A 25,326-nucleotide genomic window follows, 5' to 3' on the forward strand; every position below is an offset into this window, starting at 1 on the left:
CTGCTAAGTTGCCTTAGTCGTGTCCGACTCTCTGCGACCCCATAGACGGCAGCCCACCAGGCTCCTCTGTCCCTGGGATTCTCCAGGCAAGAACACTGGAGTGGGTTGCCATTTCCTTCTTCAGTGCATGAAAGTGAAAAGTGAAAGTGAAGTCGCTCAGTCTCTCTGACTCTTATCGACCCCGACTCTTAGCGACCCCATGGACTGCAGCCTACCAGGCTCCTCTGCCCATGGGATTTTCCAGGCAAGAGTACTGGAGTGGGTTGCCATTGCCTTCTCCGCTAAGGATTACTAACCTTATACACACAGTAAAGAAGTTCCCAGTTTCTTGGATTTCTGGTCAAGACTTCATTTTAATCATAAAGGCTTGGCTTTGATCATAAAGTTTTATGGGGTAAATGGAGATTTCAAGTGATCTAAAGGCTTGAGGTCCTTGGAATGTAATTATTTCTCAAAGCATGGAACTTGCTGAATTTTATTAGATAACATTTGAGCTGCTTTAACTCTTGAGCTCATGACAGATGTCTATTTTCAGTTATGTTCTTCTGACTTGCCAATATTTTCTTTTAGAATTGAAAACGGATTTTGACTATTTAATGTGTTTAATATTAGAAAAGTCAAGGTTTAAGCCGCAACCTGAAGAACTGAATGGGGGCATATGGAAATGGTTGCAAATTGGGCCTCAGGCTTTTGGATAGCATATCTAAGTCAAATCAGCACATATTTACTGATTCTTTAGTTACATGGAAAAGAATACGAGTAAATGAGAAGTAATTATAAACTTTGTCTGAAGTGAGCTACCATGCTGGACCAAGCAGGATGGCAACACAAATAATACCTGATTGGAGGAGATGTGTTGGCTGAGGACCGGAAATACTAAATTAAATCTATTATGCACAGCTTCAGCCTTCTGAGTTCTATCTACAGTGAGCAAATGAAGGATTCAGTTTGTTGACTGTGGTCCAGTATGTTCATGCTCTTTATTTAAAAGTTGAATTAACTACAGTCTCTAAACAAAAGTGTTTACTCCTCTGATCAAATCACCTGGCTTCAAGCTGGGTATGAATTTCTCTAAAATCGGCACCGAGGTCCGAGTTAGGGGGAGGTAAGGTGCATCTTTTTCACTAATTTCAGTCACTGATGGAATTATTTTTCAAGGAAGCATCATCTCAGAACGAATAGAAACATATCATTTGGAAGGCAGTAGATACTTTTTCATAAATTTATGTGACTAAAAGTTGAATACAGATCAAAGTGTTTTTCTTATGTCTAGCCCTGTAGATTCTGCATTTCTTTTTAAGCCCATAGTCAAGAGAAATAGCTATTTAGATAAAACCATATTAGAAGCCCCCCCCCCTTTTTAATCACAGCAGTGTGGTCTTGAAATTAGATGATGCATGGTCTAGCAATGTCTAGGAAGTTGTAGAGATTACCACAATCTATTGTGTAGAAACCGAAGTGCTAGTTTACCCCATTCATTAATTTTCTGAACTAGCTGTGTTAAGGCTACCTCTCTTCTCTCTTCAGTAGAAAAATGGTGCTGAGTGAAGTAAGATTTTGTCCCAAGGCTAGATGAAGTCAAGGTTGTCTGAGCTTAATCCAGTCCTCTTGACTGCTGTGTCCTGTGTGACTCCATGCAGCTTAGGCTTTTCACCAATTTTTTCTTTTTTTTGTGTGGCAAAATTCTCTTCAAGGCATGTCCCCCTCTTAAAGGCATGTTCACTTTGATCACCCTCATACTTGGGAGTAGCTCCACCACAATCTGTGCTTGGGGACAGCTAGACGAAATGAAACTGGTGTGACTCTGTCCACAAGGAGAGCTCACCTGTTTTTCTCCTGAGCATGGAAGGGTTCTCACCAGCCCTGAAGTGAATTCTTTAGGTACGTTCATCCCACCTGGTGTGGCTGGGGACTTGGTGACGGAGCAGGGAAAAGGGCGTTATGACCCTGACCATCCTCACTGTGTCATTGCTGAAGCTGACAACTGCCTTTTTCCACTTCCAAGCAGAGGTAAGGGGCTAGGGACAGTAAATAGTGACACTTGGTAACCAGATTTGAGAGCCATTACTCATTATCGCTGATAAAGTTTCTGTAAGTTTTACCATAAAGGTATACTTAGAAGCAAGTCAGAGAATGAATATAATGGCATCTACTTTAGTAAGAAATGTAGACGATGGAGAGTAGCTTACACAATAGTAACTGCTAACATATGTGAAGTTTCTGTCAGAGGACATTGTTTCCATTAAAGTATTATTCTCTGACATGGTTTTTTTTTTCTTCTGGAGGAGCTGATTGAAACTTGATTTTTAGATATAATTTTTTTCCTTCCTTAAAAGTAACTGGGTGGCAGGGCTGCAGTAAGTCTGCTGTGAATGTTGTTGAAACATGTAAGAAGGGAGAGATTCAGACGGAATACACAATTACAAGTTTCTCTAAGTCCAATTGCATTGTGCTTTTACACATCTGGATAATTAACCAAGCATTACATTCTCTCTAGACTATTTTTACGAGTTCAGTATGCTCCTAACATGATTTCCATTAGGCTGTTCCAAATATCATTTAAGAACTCAGAAAGATTGCAGACCAAAGATTCAAAACCACTGTTCAACTGTAATGTTGAGACCTTTTTCTCTTGTGGGAGAAATAAGAGATTGAGAGCTGAATTCGGAGAGCCTTCTGATGTCAGAGGAAAAGTCTAGGTTTGTTGCTTCTTCAAGCTCCGACAAATACAAGCACAAACAAACATACTCTAATATCTCTGGCCCTTCTTGCCAGGGGCGAGCTCAAAATATGGTCTCTGTGGAGGAAAGAAACCATATCAGGACAGTGCTGGAAATCGCAACTTCTTTAAATATTGGAAAGGAGTAATTACTAGGGGCAGACTGAAGTCCTGACATGTTGATTGCTAATCGAGTTTGAATTATGATGATGGTTAAATATATTTATCTGACTGAGTTCCTCATTTGAAGGTCATGGCTGAATTCTAAAAGAGTACGTGTTCGGATAGTTTCTGGTCACACTTTTCCTCTTTCCTTTTATAATTGCTTTGATGCTGTTCCGAGCTTTTATGAGGCCAGGGTCTGATCCGAAAGTAGAAGGTTAGTGTTAACTCATAGATTTCAGGAACTTCCTTGGCCAGCTGCTGCCCATATTGGTGAAGCCCAGCCAGAGAACAGAGAAACCACAGGGCTGATAATTGTGGTTGTCGTTGCTTTATTTGTTGTTATGGGTAGAACTCAGAACAAAGGAGGCAAGAGTTCATAAAATTACAGGATCATAACTATAAGTCCTAAGGGGCTGTATAGTCCATTTCTGATCCATAAGACAACCACACCTAATTTCTCCCCGCAGAGTCTGGGCTTCTATTTAAAATCATATCTGGAAAAGGGAAAACTGGGTAAAATCAAATTGGTTCAGTTTAATCGCTCAGTCGTGTCCGACTCTTTGCAGTCCCATGGACTGCAGCACGCCAGGCCTCCCTGTCCATCACCAACTCCCGGAGTCCACCCAAACCCATGTCCATTGAGTCAGTGATGCCATCCAACCATCTCATCCTCTGTCGTCCCCTTCTCCTCCTGCCCTCAATCTTTCCCAGCATCATGGTCTTTTCGCTTGATTTATTGTCTGGTTATCTTTTAAAGTGCTTGCAGTGGTCAGAGAATTGTTAAATCAAGAAATAAATGGTTCAGAAAGAATAAAAAAATCTGATCTTGAAACATAAAGAAAGAAATGTGTCTCAGCAAGGAGAATGAAAATAATTGAAATTTCATTATAATGTTTTGCTGTTTGTTTTCCATAAAATAATCCTATAATTGTCTGCTGTTTTGACAGTCTGAGTCACTCAACCAGTGGAATGATTAATGAAAACAACAGGGAAGGATTTGTCACCCTGACACAGGGCAAGGAAGTGTGTGAGTCATTAAAAAGCAAAAACCAAGGCAAACATCATCACTGCTAGGTTAGCAGATATGGACTGAACATTGAGGAGTCTGTTTTGGATGTGGTTATATTACTACCCATGTCTGCCTGCTAAGCTGCTTCAGTCGTGTCCGACTCTGCAACCCTATGGACTGTAGCCAGCTAGGCTCCTCGCTCCACAGGTTTCTCCAGGCAAGAGTACTGGAGTGGGTTGCCATGCCCTTCTCCAGGCAATCCTCCCAACCCAGAGATCAAACCCGCATCTCTTTTGCCCCCTGCATTGGCACGTAGGTTCTTTACTACTAGCAGCACCTGGGAAGCCACTTATATGAACTACCTATATATATATATATACCTATATATATATATTTACACACAGACATGTATAGTGACCGCAGAGTGCATGTGCGCTCATATATATACATATATATATACACACAGACATGTATAGTGACCACAGAGTGCATGTGTGCTCATATATATACATATGTGTATATATATATGTATACACGCAGACATGTATAGTGACCGCAGAGTGCATGTGTGCTCATATATATACATATGTATATATATATGTATACACACAGACATGTATAGTGACCAGAGTGCATGTGTGCTCATATATATACATATGTGTATATATATATGTATACACACAGACACGTATAGTGACCACAGAGTGCATGTGTGCTCATATATATACATATATATGTATACACACAGACACGTATAGTGACTGCAGACTGCATGTGTGCTCAGTCGTGTCTGATTCTTTTTTTTAATTTTAATTGGAGGCTAATTACTTTACAGTGTTGTGGTGGGTTTTGCCACACATCGACGTGAATCAGCCACAGGTGCACATGTGTCCCCCATCCTGACCCCCCTCCCACCTCCCTCCCCACCCCATCCCTCTGGGTTGTCCCAGAGCACTGGCTTTGAGTGCCCTGCTTCATGCATCAAACTTGCACTGGTCATCTATTTTACATATGGTAATATACATGTTTCTATGCTATTCTCTCAAATCATCCCACCTTCGCCTTCTCCCACATAGTCCAAAAGTCTGTTCTTTATGTCTGTGTCTCTTTTGCTGTCTTGCATATAGGGTTGTTGTTACTGTCTTCCTAAATTCCATATATATATGCATTAATATACTATATTGGTGTTTCTCTTTCTGACATACTTCACTCTGTATACTAGACTCCAGTTTCATCCATCTCATTAGAACTGACTCAAATGCATGCGTTTTTATAGCTGAGTAATATTCCACTGTGTATATGTACCACAGCTTTCTTATCCATTTGTCTCCTGATGGACATCTAGGTTGCTTCCATGTCCTGGCTATTATAAACAGTGCTGCGATGAACACTGGGGTACACGTGTCTCTTTCAATTCTGGTTTCCTTGGTGTGTATGCCCAGCAGTGGGATTGCTGGGTCATATAGCAGTTCTAGTTCCAGTTTTTTAAGGAATCACACAGTCTTCTCCAGAGTGGCTGTACTAGTTTGCATTTCCACCAACAGTGTAAGAGGGTTCCCTTTTCTCCACACCCTCTCCAGCATTTATTGTTTGTAGACTTTTTGATGACAGTCATTCTGACCAGTGTGAGATGGCACCTCATTTTGGTTTTGATTTGCATTTCTCTGATAATGCGTGAGTTTGAGCATCTTTTCATGTGTTTATTAGCCATCTGTATGTCTTCTTTGGAGAAATGTCTGTTTAATTCTTTGGCTCACTTTTTGATTGGGTCATTAATTTTTCTGGTTTTGAGCTGCATGGGCTGCTTGTATATTTTGGAGATTAATTCCTTGTCAGTTTCATTTGCTATTATTTTCTCCCATTCTGAAGGCTACCTTTTCACCTTGCTTATAGTTACTTTCATTGTTAAAAAGCTTTTAAGTTTAATTAGGTCCCATTTGTTTATTTTTGTTTTTATTTCCATTACTCTGGCAGGGGGTCATAGAGGATCTTGCTGTGATTTATGTCAGAGTGTGTTCTTTCTTTGTTTTCCCGTAAGAATTTTATAGTTTCTGGTCTTACATTTAGATCTTTAATCCATTTTGATTTTCTTTTTGTGTATGGTGTTAGAAAGTATTCTAGTTTCATTCTTTTACAGGTGGTTGACCAGTTTTCCAAGCACCACTTGTTAAAGGGATTGTCTTTTCTCCATTGTATATTTTTGCCTCCTTTGTTAAAGATAAGGTGTCCATAGGTGTGTGGATTTATCTCTGGGCTTTCTATTTTGTTCCATTGATCTATATTTCTGTCTTTGTGCCAGTACCATACTGTCTTGATGACTGTAGATGTATGTTTGATTCTTTGCAACCCCTTGGACTGTAGCCTGCCAGGTGCCTCTGTCCATGGAATTTTCCAGGCAAGAATACTGGAGCAGGTTGCCATTTCCTACTCCAGGGGATCTTTTCGACCCAGGTATTGAACCTGCATCTCTTGGCAGATATATATATATATATATATATTACCACTGAGCCACCCAGGAAGCCCAATAAAACAAAATAAAACTACCCATTTCACTTTCTTATTTTCTGTAAGTGATCCACTTGGCAAGAGTGCAGTGGCTAAATCCAAGAGGGGTCGTAGTTTTGGGGACCAGAGACTCGCAGTCATTTCAGGACCATTGATTGAAATGTGATTTGATGTGAGAAATGGGAAGAGTGGACGCAGCGAAGGCCGGATAGAATTCTAAGTGGGCACATGACTGAAATGCACAGACCTTTGTTTTCATGATTTTAAAATACAGGGAGATAATGTTAACTTTACATTGGCTCACATTAGAGTGAGTGAAATAACCTGTTCATAGTAGATGCTCAGAAACTGAGAGGGTGTTCCTTCTTAATCTCCTGCCTGCATATATCTCAGAGACACATGATGATTGCAAGGGGGAAGGTGCCATAAAAATGTGACTATTTTAGTCTTGATTTGTCATCACTACCTATAAAATACACACTCTTCTATCTCTGAAAAAAGCAAGTGAGGGGTTTTATTGCCAGATCCTATAACAAGACAACTTGAGCGATAACATCACTGGAAGGTATACATTTTTAGCATTTGTACTAATTTCCAATAGAGAAAAAAAATATTTAGAAATGTCAGATGAGTCATTCATTTATCAGATGTCTTTTTATGTACCTAGTATGTGCTGGGCAATGTACACATGGTGGAAATAATAAGCCATGAAAATGGTAAACTTAGCCTTAATCACATTTGAGTCAAGTTTTCCGTAATGTATTTTTCAAAGAAATTGTGTTTTGTGATTTATTTATTTTTGTGTCTACTCAAGTATCTATCATGATACCTTTGACAGAAAAGTTGCAGGATAAACCACCACTGAATGAAGAGTATATAATACATCTTTACCAGTGAAATGAGTATTCAAAGATGTTTGCTTTTTGGGATCAATTTACAGAAATATTACTTGATTCATTTACTGTCCCTAAAAAGAAAATAAAGCAAAATTATACAAGCCAAATTTCAGACATGTAACCACATCTTGATAACACCACATAGGGAAGTTAAAGTGTACTCGTGAGTATGTGCTGTGCAAGTCGCTTTAGTCACGTCCGACTCTGAGACTCTTTGGACTGTAGCCCCCCAGGCTCTTCTGTCCTTGGGATTCTTTAGGCAAGAATATTGGAATGGGTTGCCGTGTCCCTCCAGGGGATCTTCCTATCCCAGGAACTGAACCCGCATCCCTTACATCTCCTGCTCTGGCAGGTGGGTTCTTTACCACTAGTGCTACCTGGGAAGCCCACTCCTGAGTACAGTTTGATTCAACACCTTGCCTAAATAATTATTATTACAAGAGGAGTTCATTAGTGAGGTGATTTTATATAAATTATGGAAATTACATTCTTCTTTCATAGTTTGGAGGTGGTTTAGGATTCAGAATAGGTCAGACCACATTTGGGGCTTCCCTGATAGGCCAGTGGTAAAGAATCTGCCTGCAATGCAGGAGACCTAGGTTCGATCCTTGGGTTGGGAAGATCCCCTGCAGAAGGGAAAGGCTACCCACTCCAGTATTCTCGCCTAGAGAATTTCATGGACTGTATAGTTCATGGAATCTCAAAGAGTCAGACACGACCGAGCGACTTTCACTTTCACTTTTAAAATTGGGCTTCCCTGGTGGCTCAGCGGTAAAGAATTCGTATGCGATGGCAGGAGACACAGGAGACGTGGGTTTGATCCAGGGGTTGGGAAGATCCACTGGAGAAGGGATAGGCTACCTACTCCAATATTCTTGGGCTTTCCTTGTGGCTCAGCTGGTAAAGAATTGCCTGCAATGCAGGAGACCTGGGATCGATGCTGGGATGGGAAGATCCCCTGGAGAAGGGAAATGCTACCCACTCCAGTATTCTGGCCTGGAGAATTCCATGGACTACAGGGTCACAAAGAGTCAGACATGACTGAGTGACTTTCACTCACTCCTACACTCAGACAAGGTTTAATTCTGGCTCTACCACTTAGCTTCTTTGAGCCCCAGTGTCCTTACATTGACATGGGAATAATAACTCCAGCATATGATTGTGGCATGGGATAAGAATGAAAACTTTCCAGAATTCTCAGACTGTGAACTTTGGAGCCCTGGAAAGCCTTGGAAATACTGTGAAAGTTCTACAGGTCCATATGTACCCACTTTATGCCTCTAGTCTATCTAAAACATGTGCATTGCTGATTCTCAAAGGCATGTAAGTTAATTCAAAATTCATTCATTCAGCAGCTGTTTATTGAGCACTCACAAAAACACAGCACCAGGCACAGGGGAAACATTCATAAACAAAATAGACATATCTCTGTGTTCATGGATCTTCTGTTCTAGTGTGGGTAGAGGATAACAATACACAAGATAATAAAAGTCTGTTGGAGAATGATAAAGATTAAGACGAAAAAGGAGAGAAAGGGAGTCTAAAATATCAAAAAGCAGTGTTACAATTTTAGATAGGGTGGCCAGGGAGGGCAACTCTGAGAAAGCCTCCCTTAAGGAAGTGAGGGAGTAAGCAGATGGATATTGGGGAAAGAGCATTCCAGGGACAGGGACAACTAATGCAAGGGAAGGAACAGTGCAGATCACAGTTAAGATTTGGTCTGAGAGGGGCTGGAGATGATGAGCAAGAGGACAGTAGAGGATAAGGTGAGGGAAGTGATCAAATCATGTCAGCCTCAGGAAAAGGACTTGGCTTTTGCTTTGAGGGAGATGGGAAGTCATTAGCGGGTTTGAGCAGAGGAGTTGCTTGATCTTATTTGACAGACCACTGTCTTGAAATTAAACTGGAAGAGCAAAAACAGAGGCCCACTGAGGAGGCTATTGCAAGAATCTAGGCAAGAGATGATGGTGACCTGGGGCAAGGTAATAAAGTAAGGATGTGGAAAGACACTGGATTCTGCATTTGTCTTGATAGACTAGGTAGAGTTGATGAGATTCACTGATGGACTTTCGTGAGGTCTGAGTGAAAGAGGACAAGAATAGCACCAAGTGTGTTGGCCTGAGCAGTTAGAAGAACAAAGTTAACATTAATGGAAAGGGAAGCTGCAGGGAGGGTTGGAGGGTTGGAGCTTCATTTTGAACATAGAAAGTTTAATACTAGACACACAAGTGGAGATGTCAGGAAGGCAGCCTTTTCATGGAAGGAATACAGAACTATTTTTAAATATCACAACCAATAATAGCTCTTTTCAGCATAATCTAAAAGAAGAATTATTATCATGTTCATGTCCACAAAATATTTCAAAATTTAAAAAGAGCCTTTTACTGTAAAAGGCTGAAAACAGAGGTAAGTTCAAGTGACCATTCTAGTGGCCAATAAATATTTTTCCTTTTCCTCTTCCTTTAATACATATTGATTTCAAATTTTGGCATCATTATACAGATTTGAAATCTTAACTTTGGCCTTTAGATTTTTTTTTTTTTTTAATAAAACTTGCAATGGAACTTTCTGGTAAGAGAAACCCTAAGGATGGCAGAATTGTGTTCACTGGTGTTCATGTTATTTTCTTTTGGAAAGAAATTAGAATGTTCACTTAGGGCTTGTTCACTTAGTATTTTTTGTGCTTCTAACCTGTAACTTGCACGTCACTTGGTACTGTTTGGGATGACAAAAGAAAGAAGGGACTGAGCTCAGTGCTGTTGTGAAATTTGCAGTGTAAGGTTAAGAATAAAATACATGGTGCAAGTCTTGTGGAAATCCTGCTTGTTTGATTGTGATTTTAATTCACCTAAATGTGCCATTTTAGTAGCACCGATATGTGATGGTTTGTTTTAATGTCTGTCCTTCTCAGTCTTACGCTGGGAAGTATGTGCCAGCCGTTGCCTACTACATCCACACACTCAACCCTGTGACGACCATGAAGATCAACCTGAAGGGAATTGCTCTCGGAGACGCGTATTCTGATCCCAAGTCGGTAGGTGGCTCTTCTTTCCTTTCCATTTTGTTCCTTAAGGAGATGCAATCCCCTTTAATCAGACAGCTGCTGCTGCTGCTAAGTTGCTTCAGTCATGTCCGACTCTGTGCGACCCCATAGACGGCAGCCCACCAGGCTTCCCCGTCCCAGGGATTCTCCAGGCAAGAACACTGGAGTGAGTTGCCATTTCCTTCTCCTTAGTCAGACAGAGGCTCCTCTCAACCCTAGAGACCTAACTTCATAAAGGGAAATACTGTTGCTCGAATGGCTTTCTAATAATTTAAATCTTCTAATTTTTACCAAATGTTCTATGGCGTCAACTTACTGTGTCAGCCTAGGTTGGCTGTGCGTGCAAGTGTCAATGTGTGTGTGTGCCTGTGCTTGGTGTGTTTGTGTGTATTTTGTATATGTATGTGTTATATGGGTGTGTGTGTGTGTTGTGTGGTTATGTGGTATATGTGTGCATGTGTGTTTGTGTGATGTATTTGCATATGTTGTGTGGTAGGTGATGCCTGTGACGTATGTTTGTGTGTTTGTATTTTTATGTCTGTGTGGGTGTGGAGTGTTGTGTATGCATTGTGTGTGTTGTGTGTGGGTTGTGTGTGTGTTGTCCTGCTCCACTAATTAACGAGTTACAGAGAGTTACTTCTCAAGCAGACGGGCTCCCCTCACATCCCTTTCTCTCCCTGTCGTGTCTGTGTTTGCCTCTTTTCTCCTCAGATCATAGAGGGCTACCCATCATTCCTGTTCCAAATTGGCTTGTTGGATGAGCAGGAGAAAAAGTACTTCCAGAAGCAGTGCAATGACTGCGTGAAATTCATCCACCAGGAGAAGTGGCTTCAAGCCTTTGAAGTGAGTTCTGGGTCCCGCGCTGCCCTGGAGCAATAAGCACCATCTGAGAAGGTCTGGAAGCACCGAGGTGCCTGGCCTGGTGTTTTATTGTTAGAGAAGCTGTATCCGGGGTGCTGTCACAGGTCAGGAGGCGAGACGAGCGGGCTCATAAGGAAGAAAAGGCCCATCTGAGTTTCTTTGAATTTACTTTGGCAATATTTTAAACCTGAGATCACCTCGGGGTGTTTATATAACTGTGTCTTTCATTAACTGTTTTGGTTTCTGTACATGCTGTGTCGCCCTCGAGGCATCCCTACTACAGGGAAATCAAAAGAAAGGCAACCTGGAAAGTGGATGCATATGCGTCCACATGTGCTCTAAGCCCTTCAGAGGGGAATATCCACACACGGGGCTCCAGCTGGGGAAGTGGCCACAGTTTAACAAATGTCACATGTGCCTGTGTGTCTGGAACAAAGAGTATAAATGGTGGTTTGGTCGTTTGCAACTTTTGCAAAGAGCTGTTGGCTTTTGTAAATATCATCACATCACTCTCCTAAAATTGAATTTGAGGATCCAATAATATGATTATGTTCTTAAACCATTTTTTTTGGTTGTTTAAAGCTTAAGACTCTACTAAATATTAGGATATGCGGGGCGGGGGGGTACTTTGTTTGTTTGCTGGCCTGTGCAAACAAAGACCATGTGTAAGCAGTCTTCCTTGGGGGTTATGCCACCTTTGCCATAGAGCCATGATGTTTGACCCAGTAAATGTGGTGTGACTGAATTTTGAGGCCTTTAATCTTGTTATTGAAGGCACAGCCTGTCACCGTTAACGTAACAACATTGTTATTATTAAAGCTGAGGCCTGATATTAATAGACTTAAGGCACTGCAGGTCAGCTGGTTCAGATCAAAACAGGAGACGTACAAATTTATGGAGAAGAGTTGGGTAACAAAATGATGCTCCATTTTACAAATAGGGTGCCAGGGCACTACCTGAAAATCCCTAGGGAGTGATGCTGTGAATTCTGACAGCAGCAAGCTGTGTGAGTGCGGGAGCTCAGGAAGTCCTGGGTCACCCTGCAGGACGCTGGTGGGCTCCCCTTTCTGTTCCAGGACCCTTGATATGGCTGCAGTGTGCATACAGGATTTCTTATGCAATTGTGAATGCGATGGAAGAAGGATCTTATCGGAGACTTGTTGGGTCATCCTTCAACTTGCAATCACAGTATTTTTAAGACCGGTTTTAGGCTATTTAGGCAGGAAGGGTAAAAAGGACTAAACTTTCAGAATTTAGAATTAATATGAAATATAACATTAGATGAGGCCCAGCTGCACATGAGACATGCAATGTGTTTTGGAAGAAGTATACAGGGATTAAGCAATATCAAGAGCAAGAACATTTGATAGATTCAAAGGAGTAAAGAGGGACTTCTCTGGCAGTCCTGGGGCTTCCCTGAGAGCTCAGTTAGTAAAGAATCTGCCTGTAATGCAGGAGACCCTGGTTGGATTCCTGGGTCAGGAAGATCCACTGGAGAAGAGAAAGGCTACCCACTCCAGTATTCTTGGGCCTCCCTTGTGGCTCAGCTGGTAAAGAATCTGCCTGCAATGGGGGGACCTGGGTTTGATCCCTGGGTTTGGAAGTTTCCCTGGAGAAGGGAAAGGCTACCCACTCCAATATTCTGGCCTGGAGAATTCCATGGATTCTATGGTCCATAGGGTCGCAAAGAGTCGGACATGACTGAGCGACTTTCACTTTCCCTGGCAGCTCAGTGGTTAAGATTTTGCTTTCCAATGCAGGGGGTGGGTGTGAGATCCACAGTGGGGGAGCTAAGATCCCACATGCCTCAGGGCCAAAATACCAAAACATGAAACAGAAGCAATATTGTAACAAATTCAATAAAGACTTGAAAAATGGTCCATTTTTTTTTTTAAAGGGTGGGGGGGTGGGCGGTAAATAAAGCAGATAGATGTCTGTGGTGTATGCTCCAGCAGCCTAAGCACCCACAGAATTAGTGAAACTGCTGAGAAGTTCAGATGTTTTGTATATTACGAGACAATGAGAAAATGGCATACGAGTCTTTCCCAAACCAAATTCACCAGAAAAAAGAGAACCACCCCCCTGCACCCCCCCAAAAAATCCTGAAGGTATGCAGTGTTTCTGTGGATCACTGGTCCAAAATCTTGAGTAATAAATGAAAACACTTTTGCTTTTTCAAGGGAAATAAAGTGGTACTTAGGTAAGTCAGCAAGTAGTGGGAAAATGTGTTTCAACTTATGTAATCAGTTTAGTTCAGTTCAGTCACTCAGTCGTGTCAGACTCTTTGTGACCCCATGGACTGCAGCATGCCAGGCTTACGTGTCGGTCATCAACTCCCAGAGCTTACTCAAAGTCATGTCCATCGAGTTGGTAATGCCATCTAACCATCTCATCCTCTGTCGTTCCCTTCTCCTCCCGTCTTCAATCTTTCCCAGCATCAGGGTCTTTTCAAATGAGTCAGTTCTTTGCATTAGGTGGCCAAAGTATTGGAGTTTCAGCTTCAGCATCAGTCCTTCCAATGAATATTCAGGACTGATTTCCTTTAGGATAGACTGGTTGAATCTCCTTACAATCCAAGGGACTCTCAAGAGTCTTCTCCAACACCACAGTTGAAAAGCACTCAGCTTTCCTTAATAGTCCAACTCTCACATCCATACATGACTACTGAAAAAACCATAGCTTTTTTGACTAGATGGACCTTTCTTTGCAAAGTAATGTCTCTGCTTCTTAATATGCTGTCTAGGTTGGTCATAATTTTTCTTCTAAGGAGCAAGCATCTTTTAATTTCATGGCTGCAATCACCATCTGCAGTGATTTTGGAGCCCCCCAAAATAAAGTCTGCCACTGTTTCCACTGTTTCCCCATCTATTTGCCATGAAGTAATGGGACTGGATGCCATGATCTTAGTTTTCTGAATGTTGAGTTTTAAGCCAACTTTTTCACTCTCCTCTTTCATCAAAAGGCTCTTTAGTTATTCTTTGCTTTCTGCCATAAGTGTGGTGTCATCTGCATATCTGAGGTTATTGATATTTCTCCCGGCATTCTTGATTTCAGCTCGTACTTCATCCAGTCCAGCATTTCTCATGATGTATCCTGCATATAAGTTAAGTAAGCAGGGTGACAATATACAGCCTTGATGTACTCCTTTCCTGATTTGGAACCAGTCTGTTGTTCCATGTCCAATTCTAACTGTTGCTTCTTGACCTGCATACAGATTTCTCAGGAGACAGGTCAGGTGGTCTCTTGAAAAATTTTCCACAGTTTGTTGTGATCCACAGTCAAAGGCTTTGGCATAGTCAATAAAGCAGAAGTAGATGTTTTTCTGGAACTCTTGCTTTTACGATGATACAATGGATGTTTGCAGTATCTCTGGTTCCTCTGCCTTTTCTAAAACCAGCTTGAACATCTGAAAGTTCATGGCTCATGTACTGTTGAAGCTTGGCTTGAAGAATTTTGAGCATTACTTTGCTAGTGTGTGAGATGAGTGCAATTGGGTGGTAGTTTGAGTATTATTTGGCATTGCCTTTTTTGGGGACTGGAATGAAAACTGACTTTTTCCAGTCCTGTGGCCACTGCTGAGTTTTCCAAATTTGCTGGCATATTGAGTGCAGCACTTTCACAGCATCATCTTTCAGGATTTGAAATAGCTCAACTGGAATTCCATCACCTCCACTAGCTTTGTTCGTAATGGTGCTTCCTAAGGCCTGCTTGACTTCGCATTCCAGGTTGTCTGGCTCTAGGTGAGTGCTCACACCATCATGATTATCTGGGTCATGAAGATCTTTTTTGTATAGTTCTGTGTATTCTTGCCACCTCTTCTTAATATCTTCTGCTTCTGTTAGGTCCATACCATTTCTGTCCTTTATCAAGCCCATCTTTACATGAAATGTTCCCTTGGTATCTCTAATTTTCTTGAAGAGATCTCTAGTCTTTCCCATTCTATTGTTTTCCTCTATTTCTTTGCATTGATCGCCGAGGAAGGCTTTCTTATCTTTCCTTGCTATTCTTTGGAACTTTGCATTCAAATGGGTGTATCTTTCCTTTCTCCTTTGCCTTTTGATTTTCTTCTTTTCACAGCTATTTGTAAGGCCTCCTCAGAAAACCGTTCTGCCTTTTTGCATTTCTTTTTCTTGGGGATGGTCTTGATCCCTGTCTCCTGTACAATGTCACAAACCTCCATCCATAGTTCTTCAGCCACTCTGTCTATCAGACCTAATCCCTTGAATCTATTTCTCACTTCCACTGTATAGTCATAAGGGATTTTATTTAGGTCATACCTGAATGGTCTAGTGGTCTTCCCTACTTTCTTCAATTTCAGTCTGAATTTGGCAATAAGGAGTTCATAATCTGAGCCACAGTCAGCTCCTGGTCTTGTTTTTGCTGACTGTACAGAGCTTCTCTCTTTCCTTCTCCATCATTACTTTGCCAACAAAGGTCTGTTTAGTCAAACCTATGGTTTTTCCAGTAGTCATGTATAGATGTGAGAGTTGGACTATAAAGAAAGCTGAGCACTGAAGAATTGATGCTTTTGAACTGTGGTGTTGGAGAAGACTCTTGAGAGTCCCTTGGACTGCAAGGAGATCCAACCAGTCCATCCTAAAGGAGATCAGTCCTGAATATTCATTGGAAGGACTGATGCTGAAGCCGAAACTCCAATACTTTGGCCACCTGATGCGAAGAACTGACTCATTTGAAAAGACCCTGATGCTGGGAAAGATTGAAGGTGGGAGGTGAAGTGGATGACTGAAGATGGGTGGCATCAACGGATGTGAGATTGAGTAAACTCTGGGAGTTGGTGATGGATAGGGAGGCCTGGCGTGCTGCAGTCCATGGGGTCATTAAGAGTCAGACTGAGCGACTGAGCTACTGAACTCACTCACTCACTCCCTCAGTCTTAGTCTCTGAATAGTTGCCTTGTTCTCTTTACCTTAGCTGCTCATTCCTTTTTCCACCTGCAAAAAAATGCCGGCAATCACTCCACAGTCTCAGATGCAACAGATTCAAACTCTTCCCCCACCTGCCACCTCTGGTCCTCCCAGCTCATTTCTCCAGACATACCAATGGGAACTGTCGCCCTACAACTGCACTCTCTTTCGACCCCTGGTTCCTACTGCTCCTTCACGGCCCCCTACTCCTGCAAGTCTTAACCCAATGTAAACCCACGCTCAGTCCTGCATATTCTCAACCTGTGCCCCCTTTGCATGTCCTCCAACTCCTTTGGCCAAACCACAGTCCTGGCTAAATGCCCCTCTCCACCACTTCATGCCTGCCATTGTGCAGCTCAGCATGACCTGAGGAAAACACACCATGTGCCAATTGTTCTCGCTCCTGGTTGATGACTGGGTTTTCAATGCCAGCAGTCCAAAGCTTACTTCCACCAGTTTCAAGCACCTGGAGGTATGTCTCCTGCCCCCTCTTACCTGGGTGAGTGGTCAGTGGTCATATTACAATAACCCTTCCCACAAGGCTCACTCTTGCAGTTGGGGCCTTTGGGCCTGCTGTTTTCTCTCCTTGGAGTATTCTTTTCCTACATATCTGCATGCCTTGCTTCTTCCCTCCAACAGGTCTTTACTTAAATGCCACCTCTTAAGTGCAACCTGTTCCTCCTCTCTGCAGTGTCCCCTCCACCCAGCACCAGGCACACACACATGCCCACAGACATCCATGACACTTCCTCTTCCCCTTCTCCTTGTTAGTTTTCTCCTTTGCCCTCACTGCTATCTAATACGGTGCATGTTTTACCTATTAATGCTTGTTTAATATTCTTTCTAGAATATAAGCAGTTTTGATCTGTCTTGCTCACCACTGTTTCCCCAATGCCTTCGACAGTGTTTATAGCACAGAGAATATGTGTGGTGAATGACTGTTGAGTGAAGCAATGTGGGAATGACACAGTTATTGAATAAATGAAAAACAAATGCTTGTACTTATTTATCTACCCTGATGTTTTCCTCATTTCTTTATCTCCTCTCTCCCAACCTAGTTACTGGACCGACTACTAGATGGCGGCTTAATAAGTGAACCTTCTTACTTCCAGAATGTTACAGGATGTTCTAATTACTACAACCTTTTACTGTGCACGGTAATGACAACATTTAAAAAACCGTAATAGTGTTTGCTTAAAACTTTTGGCATAACCAAACTTCCTCAGATTTGGGAAATATTATAGTTGACTTTACACTAGAAAAACATGTCCAAACTATATTGCATTATTTGGTCTACTAATCTATAGGATCTTTTACCTTGCCAATGTTGTATACTGTATAATCTGACCATTGAGAATGTGTGATATCCCGGATAACTCAAATAGAAAAATCTCTGATTAACACAATTTCCACTGCCCCCCCCCCCCCCCGCCACAGTAGAGCTTGTTATACAGAAGTTCTTTTGTGAAGGAGAAAGGGTATCAGGCCCCAGAGCTCCAGGCTTGTAGTGAGTTTCTTGAAAATGCCCACATTATTTGTTCTGTACTTAAGACAGCTTGGATAACCCAAACTGCCAAAGCCTTTATAAAAATATTTGCTTTGTCTTACTTTTAACTTAAGATTTTTAATTCATTTAGTATGGCCCTCACTTTAAGCCCTTTGGAATATTCTCAAAGTATTCAAGTAGTTTCTTTCATAAAAATATGCCAAAGTTGATGTCTATTGTGTAGCTTTAATCGAATAAGACAAAGGGAGCCAGAGTAGGGATTTGAAATTGTATAAGCCAAGTCTAGGGTATATGACTATGCATTCTGCTTTTAAAATTGCCTTATTTATGAACTATTTCATATATAATATATAAAGGTAATTTTAATGGAATTTGCCAATGCTGGGGTTTTAGACTTAGATTTGACCAAGAGAAAAACATTTGCTAGGCAAGAAAGAAGCAAAATTTGAAACTATATTTTTTTCTTCACAAAGTAATGTATTCAGTTAGCAAAAAATATTGATGATTCACAAAATTATTGATTTCAAACTTTAACAGTTTTTTAATTCTTTCATAACTTTTTGGAAAAAAAAAACAGCATTTAGTCCTTTTTTTCCTTTTAGCTTAATGAATCTTACAGAGACTTTTATGCAATGTTGTTAAAAAATAGGCTCATGACACGTTTTCTTTTGATTTATGTCCTTCATAAAGTATCATCTATTTTTACACTTGATATGCTTTTCCTCTTAAATTATGGAATCCCAGGGACAGAGGAGCCTGATGGGCTGCCGTCTATGGGGTCGCACAGAGTCGGACACAACTAATGCGATTTAGCAGCAGCAGCAGAGTATTTTGTGTGTGTGTTTTTAATAAACAGCAGAACACGAAAAAGAAATCTTCATCTTTTAATCTACCACATCATTTCCCTGGCTCCTTGTGGTCCATTTCACCCTCTTTCCCAAGAGCCTCCAACAAGGAGCAAGTTGTCTTTGATAATCTCACCTCTTCATCTTCCCTATCTTTGTCGTGAAGGGAGTTTTTAATTGGAGTCACAGATGGCCAAATACTAGTTACAAAAAGGAAAATCCAGCATTTGCAAATTGGATATTGGCTCTGAGAGTATCAGATCATCCAGACTTTTTGGATAAAATGTGAAGTGAAGTGAAGTGAAGCGAAGTCACTCAGTCATGTCCGACTCTTTGTGACCCCATGGGATTCTCCAGGCAATAATACTGGAGTGGGTTGCCATTTCCTTCTCCAGGGGATCTTCCCAACCCAGGGATCAAACCCAGGTCTCCTGCATTCCAGGCAGACGCTTTAACCTCTGAGCTAAATCTCCTCAAAACCCCCAAGTCAAAATGTTTGGGATGAAGACCAGTTAATAGTCATGTTGTATCTTGTTCATTGTGGTATGGAAAAGAAAATGTTGTCACTCAGTTGCTCCATTGTGTTTGACTTTTTGTGACCCCATAGATTGTAGCCCATCAAGTTCCTCTTTCCATGGAATTCTCCAGGCAAGAATACTGGAGTGTGTAGCCATTCCCTTCTCCAGGGGATCTTCCTGACCCAGTGATCAAACCCGGGTCTCCTGCATTACAGGTGGATTCTCTACCCCCCCGAGCCACCAGGGAACCTTCATTGTGGTATATGTTGGGAAAAATCTGAAGTGTTCCCCAGCATGGTGTTCCCACCCAGTTGTATTTCCTAATGTCTTTTTGATGCCCCTTCTGCCAGGAGCCTGAGGATCAAAGTTACTTCGGGAGATTTTTGTCCCTCCCCCATGTGAGACAAGCCATCCACGTGGGAAACCAGACTTTTAGTGATGGAGCCAAAGTTGAAAAGTACTTGCGAGAAGATACAGTCAAGTCAGTGAAACCATGGTTAACTGAAATCATGAATAATTACAAGGTAAGAGGGCTACTTTAGTTGCTATCTATTTTAGGAACTTTTCAGATTACCCAGAGTAGAAGTGACCTTCTTTTACTCGTAATTCAACTCCTACCATTTTTCACTCTTCTGATATCTTACAAATGTAAATAACAACCACTGCATTGTTTGATTTCTTTGAATTAAAAGTTCTTTTTTTTCCCTTTTAATTAAATCACTTTCCCCTACTAGTTCCTAAAAATGAAATTCTCTTTGGCACATGCCACCTCTCATCATTTCTTGAGAAAAGAGGGATAACAGAGCCGGGAAGATGACTCGCCTTGTGTAAGCCAATTTCCCCCTATTTGCTTTATATTATGAATCCCAATGAAGTCAGGGATAAATGAAATCAACTGGTTATTCCAAAAATGCTTTTTGCTTGATAATTGCATTCATTCAGATCACTCAGCCAGTTTCTTCAGTGTCTACTTCAAACCAAGTGTTGTACTAGGCTGTCAGGTTGAAGTGATGAATGAGACAAGGTCCCCGTTTTGAGGCATGTAGAGTCAAGCACTGTAGTATCTGACTGAGATGTTCTGCCTGCCTCGATGCTGAAGGTACCAGAGGTTCAAGCAGAGGAGCTATGACCCCTAGAACTCTCACCGAGAGGGAAGGACTCCACGAGCAGGTGACAGAGAGAAAGTTACCTTGTGCATTTCTTTGCCCTTTCCTTCTCTTCTCATCTTCTCCTCTGATCTTCTAGGACTGTTAGCTTTGGTCCTAGGCATGGTTTGGGAACAGCCCAGCAGGGTAAGTGTGCTAATGACAAAGAAGATCACCGCCAGAGGTGATCTCCTTTTCCTCTGTTTCCTGGCAGTGGCAAGAGTAATGATTGGGATGAAAAAAAAAGAAAAAAAACCATGGCAGCCAGTAACCAACACGTGAATTAGACAAATGGTAATCTGTACTCAAGTACTTTATTTCTATCTAAAAAATTGTGCTGATATACTGCTTTTATTTGAACCAGACTCTTTCCTGCCATTTTCCAACATAAGGAATACATATTTCAGCAATGTCTATGCTGGGACTGTTCAGTGTACAACCCTTAGTACTGTCCAGGGAGTCCTTGGCCTAATGCATCCTTACTAGATTGTATTTTAGAATATGCCCTACCTAAAAGACCTATTTTCTGGTCCTGCCTGTAGTACAAAGAGTTTCAGTCCAGTCTCTGGACATACAACTTTTATTCCAAATAATCTAAGGTCAACGGTATGCAGACTCTACAAACCCATTATAAATCTGGAGAACTTGACGAAATACTTTCTAGGCAAGAAAGAGTCTAACTAGATGAGGTCAGACTTTCAACCACTCTTATCTTTGGTTCTGTTGGGGAAATGTAGTGAGTGGTTCTTAGTGCTTGCCTGCTTGGAGCCTTCACTGAGCAACTTCCCAATGCTCTGCTGGTTGTCCTCCTCTGAACTCTCTGACCATGTGGCCTCTACCGTTGGGAGCACGCTTAGCACACTGTACTACCATTATGGGCTGTCGGGTGTAGCACCAGCCTCAAGCAGACATCAATAATGCATAAATGGATGGATGAAAAATCAGTTCTTTAAACTAGTGCTATATCAAAAATATATCTATTAACTTGTTCATAATTCATCATATATTTATTACTCACAAATTTATTAAACCAAAAAGAAACCCACATCAGTTTCTGTATAGACTACTTAGCATTTATTTATGTCTTCAAGATGAAAACAATTGGCTATAACATTAAGGAACGCACAATGATTTTCTTGAGTAGAGAGTGGAAAAAAAAGTTCCCATGTATATTCTTTGTGCCCTTGGAAGATCAATTTTCTCGCTCTGTAAATTTAACTAGATATGATTCCTTTCTCAACCAAGTGAGGATAGCATGGGGCATGTAGTTCACTTGATGATGTAAAACTCTTGATACTGGCTTATCGCCATATAGTGTCCACTTGATTGATGAAGAAGAGTATGCTGATTAAAGATGAGCCTGCGTTTTGATATTTAAACATATCTGTCTCTGTTTCCCATGGATCCTAAGCATGCCAATATGAATCCCAATGAAATCAGAATATTTTCTGAACTTTCAAACTCTCAGTTGCAGAAAAAGAGAATAGATTTGTGATGCAGATAAACCATATTTCCAGAAAGAAAGAGAACAAGGTATGCAGTCAGTCTGAGTGCGGACCAGAAAGTGGCTGCTGCTAGAACAGACTGCACATTCCTGGCTAGAGCTGGCGTAGGCCACAGGGTAGCGATTATCTTTGGCTTGTCTGTCCATGGTGGTGAACCTCAGTATGTATGCAGTGGAATCAGAACAACCTAGGCTGGCTTAAAACATTAGTACCCTCGAGGATATATTTATGTAAGACTCAGTACTAATTTGTCCTAGAAAATAGTGCACATGTTTCTATTCATAAGAACATGGAAGTCTTTTTCTGGTACTAGATTCATTTTAGCCAATGTGGAGTATTCTCTGATGGGCTGAGGAAGACCTTCATTGGTTTCTGGAAACTTATAGAACTCTTTGCAGCACATCAGTTTCTGTGTAGACTATGTGAAGATATAACCCTTTTCTTGTGATGACCTACTTGGGATGTGTACTTAAAGTCATTCTCTTTTCAGTAATTTTAGATGTTTGTATGGTAAATTTGAAATATATTAGCAGTTTCCAAGACAGCTAAAAGAAGAAATAATCTGTTGGACTATTGGAGTTACTGATAATTAAATCAGATCATGGTTAAATATAAATCTTATTAGGAGTAACACAACCTAATCCACCAATGAATAAAAAAGATCAGGTTGAGTTGATCTCATAAATGCAAGAACATTTTTGCATTAGAAGTTCCATCATGTAATGTATCACCTAAAACATTGAAAAAATAAAAAAAACATTCATCTTAATAGATGCAAAAACTGAATTTGACAAAATCAAAACCCGTTTAGGATAAAAGTTTAAATTTTTTTTATTCATTTATTTATTTGGATGTACCCTCTTAGTTGCTGCATGTGAGATCTTAGTTCCCTAATCAGGGACTGATGCTGTAGCTGAAACTCCGATACTTTGGCCACCTGATGCAAAGAACTGACTCATCTGAAAAGACCCTGATGCTAGGAAAGATTGAAGGTGGGAGGAGAAGGGGATGACAGAGGATGAGATGGTTGGATGGCATCACTCATCAATGGACATGAGTTTGAGTAAACTCTGGGAGTTGGCGATGGATGAGGAAGCCTGATGTGCTGCAGCCCATGGGGTCACAAAGACTTGGACACGACTGAGCAACTGAACTGAACTGAAGTGAACTGAACCAGGAATGGAACTCGGGACCCCTACGTTGGGAGCATGAAGTCTCAGCCACTGGCACTAGGAAAGTCCCAGGATGAAAGTTTTTAGCAAACTAAGAATAGTAGTATCTGTATTAGATTCCTATACTTGCTGTAATGAATTACCACAGTGTAAACTACAGAAATTTATTTTCTCACAATCTAGAGGTTAGAAATACGAAGCTCCTCTCACTGAGCTGAAACCAAGGTGTCAGTAGGATGACTCTAATGGGACAATCCATTCTGGCTTCTGGTGGCTGTTGGTGTTCCTTGGCTTGTGGGTATATGATTCCAAATCTCCCTCTGTGCTCACATCGCCTTCTCTTCTGTGATCAAACATCCTATTGCCTTCCTCTTAGAAATATTCATGAGGCTGCATTTAGCGACCTCCTAGATAATCTCCCTATCTTAAGATGCCTAAGTTAAACAAATCTGCAAAATATTTATTTTTAATTAATTAATTAACACTGTATAAGGTAACATTCACTGGTTCCAGCGATTAGGACTAGATATGTTTTCAGTTCAGTTCAGTCGCTTAGTTGTGTCTGACTCTTTGTGACCCCATGAATCGCAGCATGCCAGGCCTCCCTGTCCATCACCAACTCCCAGAGTTCACTCAGACTCACGTCCATTGAGTCAGTGATGCCATCCGGACATCTCATCCTGTGTCGTCCCCTTCTCCTCCTGCCTCCAATCCCTCCCAGCATCAGAGTCATTTCCAATGAGTCAACTCTTTGCATGAGGTGGCCAAAGTACTGGAGTTTCAGCTTTAGCATCATTCCTTCTAAAGAAATCCCAGGGCTGATCTCCTTCAGAATACACTGGTTGGATCTCCTTGCAGTCCAAGGGACTCTCAAGAGTCTTCTCCAATACCATAGTTCAAAAGCATCAATTCTCCGGCACTCAGCCTTCTTCACAGTCCAACTCTCACATCCTTACATGACCACAGGAAAAACCATAGCCTTGACTAGACGGACCTTAGTCGGCAAAGTAATGTTTTAGCAGAACAGTATTTAGCTACCATACTATGAGACATGTGTAAAATAGAGAGCTAGTGATAAATTGCTGTATAACACAGGGAGCTCAGCCTGGTACTGTGTGACGACTGGAGTGGTGGGATGGAGGATTGGAAGGGAGGCCCAAGAGGGAGGGAATATAGGTAAACTTACGGCTGATTCACTTGTTGTACAGCAGAAACCAATACAACATTCTTCCAATTTAAAGAAAAAACCTACTAATAAGCATTATTCTGGTCTTAAAACTTTAGACCAGACTTAATGCATTAAACTTAATATGCATTCTCTTTAAAATCAGGGTTATAGTGATACAAACATATATAAAATGAAAAGGAGGAAAATCCAACTAATAAATGTATAAGAAATAATGGAATAAAAAATTATTATCTGATGAATAGTACAATAATAATTGTTTCAGGAAAGAATCATCAGTGGATACTAACATCAGTTAGTGAAAGTATGATGAGAATCAGAATATTTACCTGATCTCAAAGTGTCCCCTTTCAAAATGTCTATGATGAAGGGGAAAATAGTAACTTTATAGTGGAGAATCCTGGCACGTGAATGTATATGTGCTGTTGCTCAGTCATGTCCAGCTCTTTGCAACCCCATGGACTGTAGCCCACCAGGCTTCTCTGTCCATGGGATTTTTCAGGCAAGGATATTGGAGTGGGTTGCCACTTCATACTCCAGGGGATCTTCTTGACCCAAGTCTTCTGCATTGGCAGGCAGGTTCTTCACTACTGAGCCACCTGGGAATTCCTAGCAATGGGACAGAGCTACATTGTGTGTCTCCTGATGTGCTATACTGAGGACACAGCAATGCTAATGTGTGTTGCCAAAAGTGTATGGCACGGGACTTCCCTGGCGGTCCAGTGGTTAAGAATCCACCTGTCAACGCAGGAGACACGGGTTCAGTTCCTGGTCAGGGAAGATTCCACGTGCCATGGAGAAACCAAGCCTATGTACCACAACTACTGAGGCTGCGTGATAAACCCTGGTGGCTACAGCTATGAAGCTCCCCTGCCACAACTACTGAAACCCTTGTGCCTAAAGCATGTGCTCCACAACAAGAGAAGCCACCCTGATGGGAAGCCCGAGCACCGCAATTAGAGAGTAGCCTCCTCTCACCGCAATTAGAGAAAGGCTGCTGACAGCAACAAAGACCCACCACAACCATAAATAGATAAATAAAAATTTAAAAAAAGAATGCACAGCATGGATTTGATCATGAGACAACAGCAGACAAACTCAAATCAGGGGACAGATTTAGCCACAAAATAACTGGCTAGTGCTTGTCAAAAGGTTATGAAAGAAACACACACATGCATACACATACAAAGACTGAGGGATTAAAGAGACTTTACAACTATATATATATAACATGTGCTTTTTATTGCATCCAGGACCAGAAAAAGTATATTAAGGAACAACTGAAAATTTTTAAAATAAAATTTGTAGCAAGAAAATAGCATTAT

The 25,326-nt window shown here is 41.3% G+C and overlaps 1 protein-coding gene across 1 annotated transcript in view; it reads left to right on the forward strand.

Moving 5' to 3' along the window:
- The window catches only part of CPVL (carboxypeptidase vitellogenic like), a 105,879-nt gene that overhangs the window by 38,505 nt on the left and 42,048 nt on the right, over positions 1-25,326 (forward strand). Inside the window, 1 exon segment of the mRNA XM_068973091.1 lies at positions 19,344-19,517. Within this exon segment, the coding sequence (XP_068829192.1) occupies positions 19,344-19,517 (174 nt within the window).

This window comes from Capricornis sumatraensis, chromosome 5 (assembly GCF_032405125.1).
Source record: "Capricornis sumatraensis isolate serow.1 chromosome 5, serow.2, whole genome shotgun sequence".
NCBI classification, from domain to species: domain Eukaryota; kingdom Metazoa; phylum Chordata; class Mammalia; order Artiodactyla; family Bovidae; genus Capricornis; species Capricornis sumatraensis.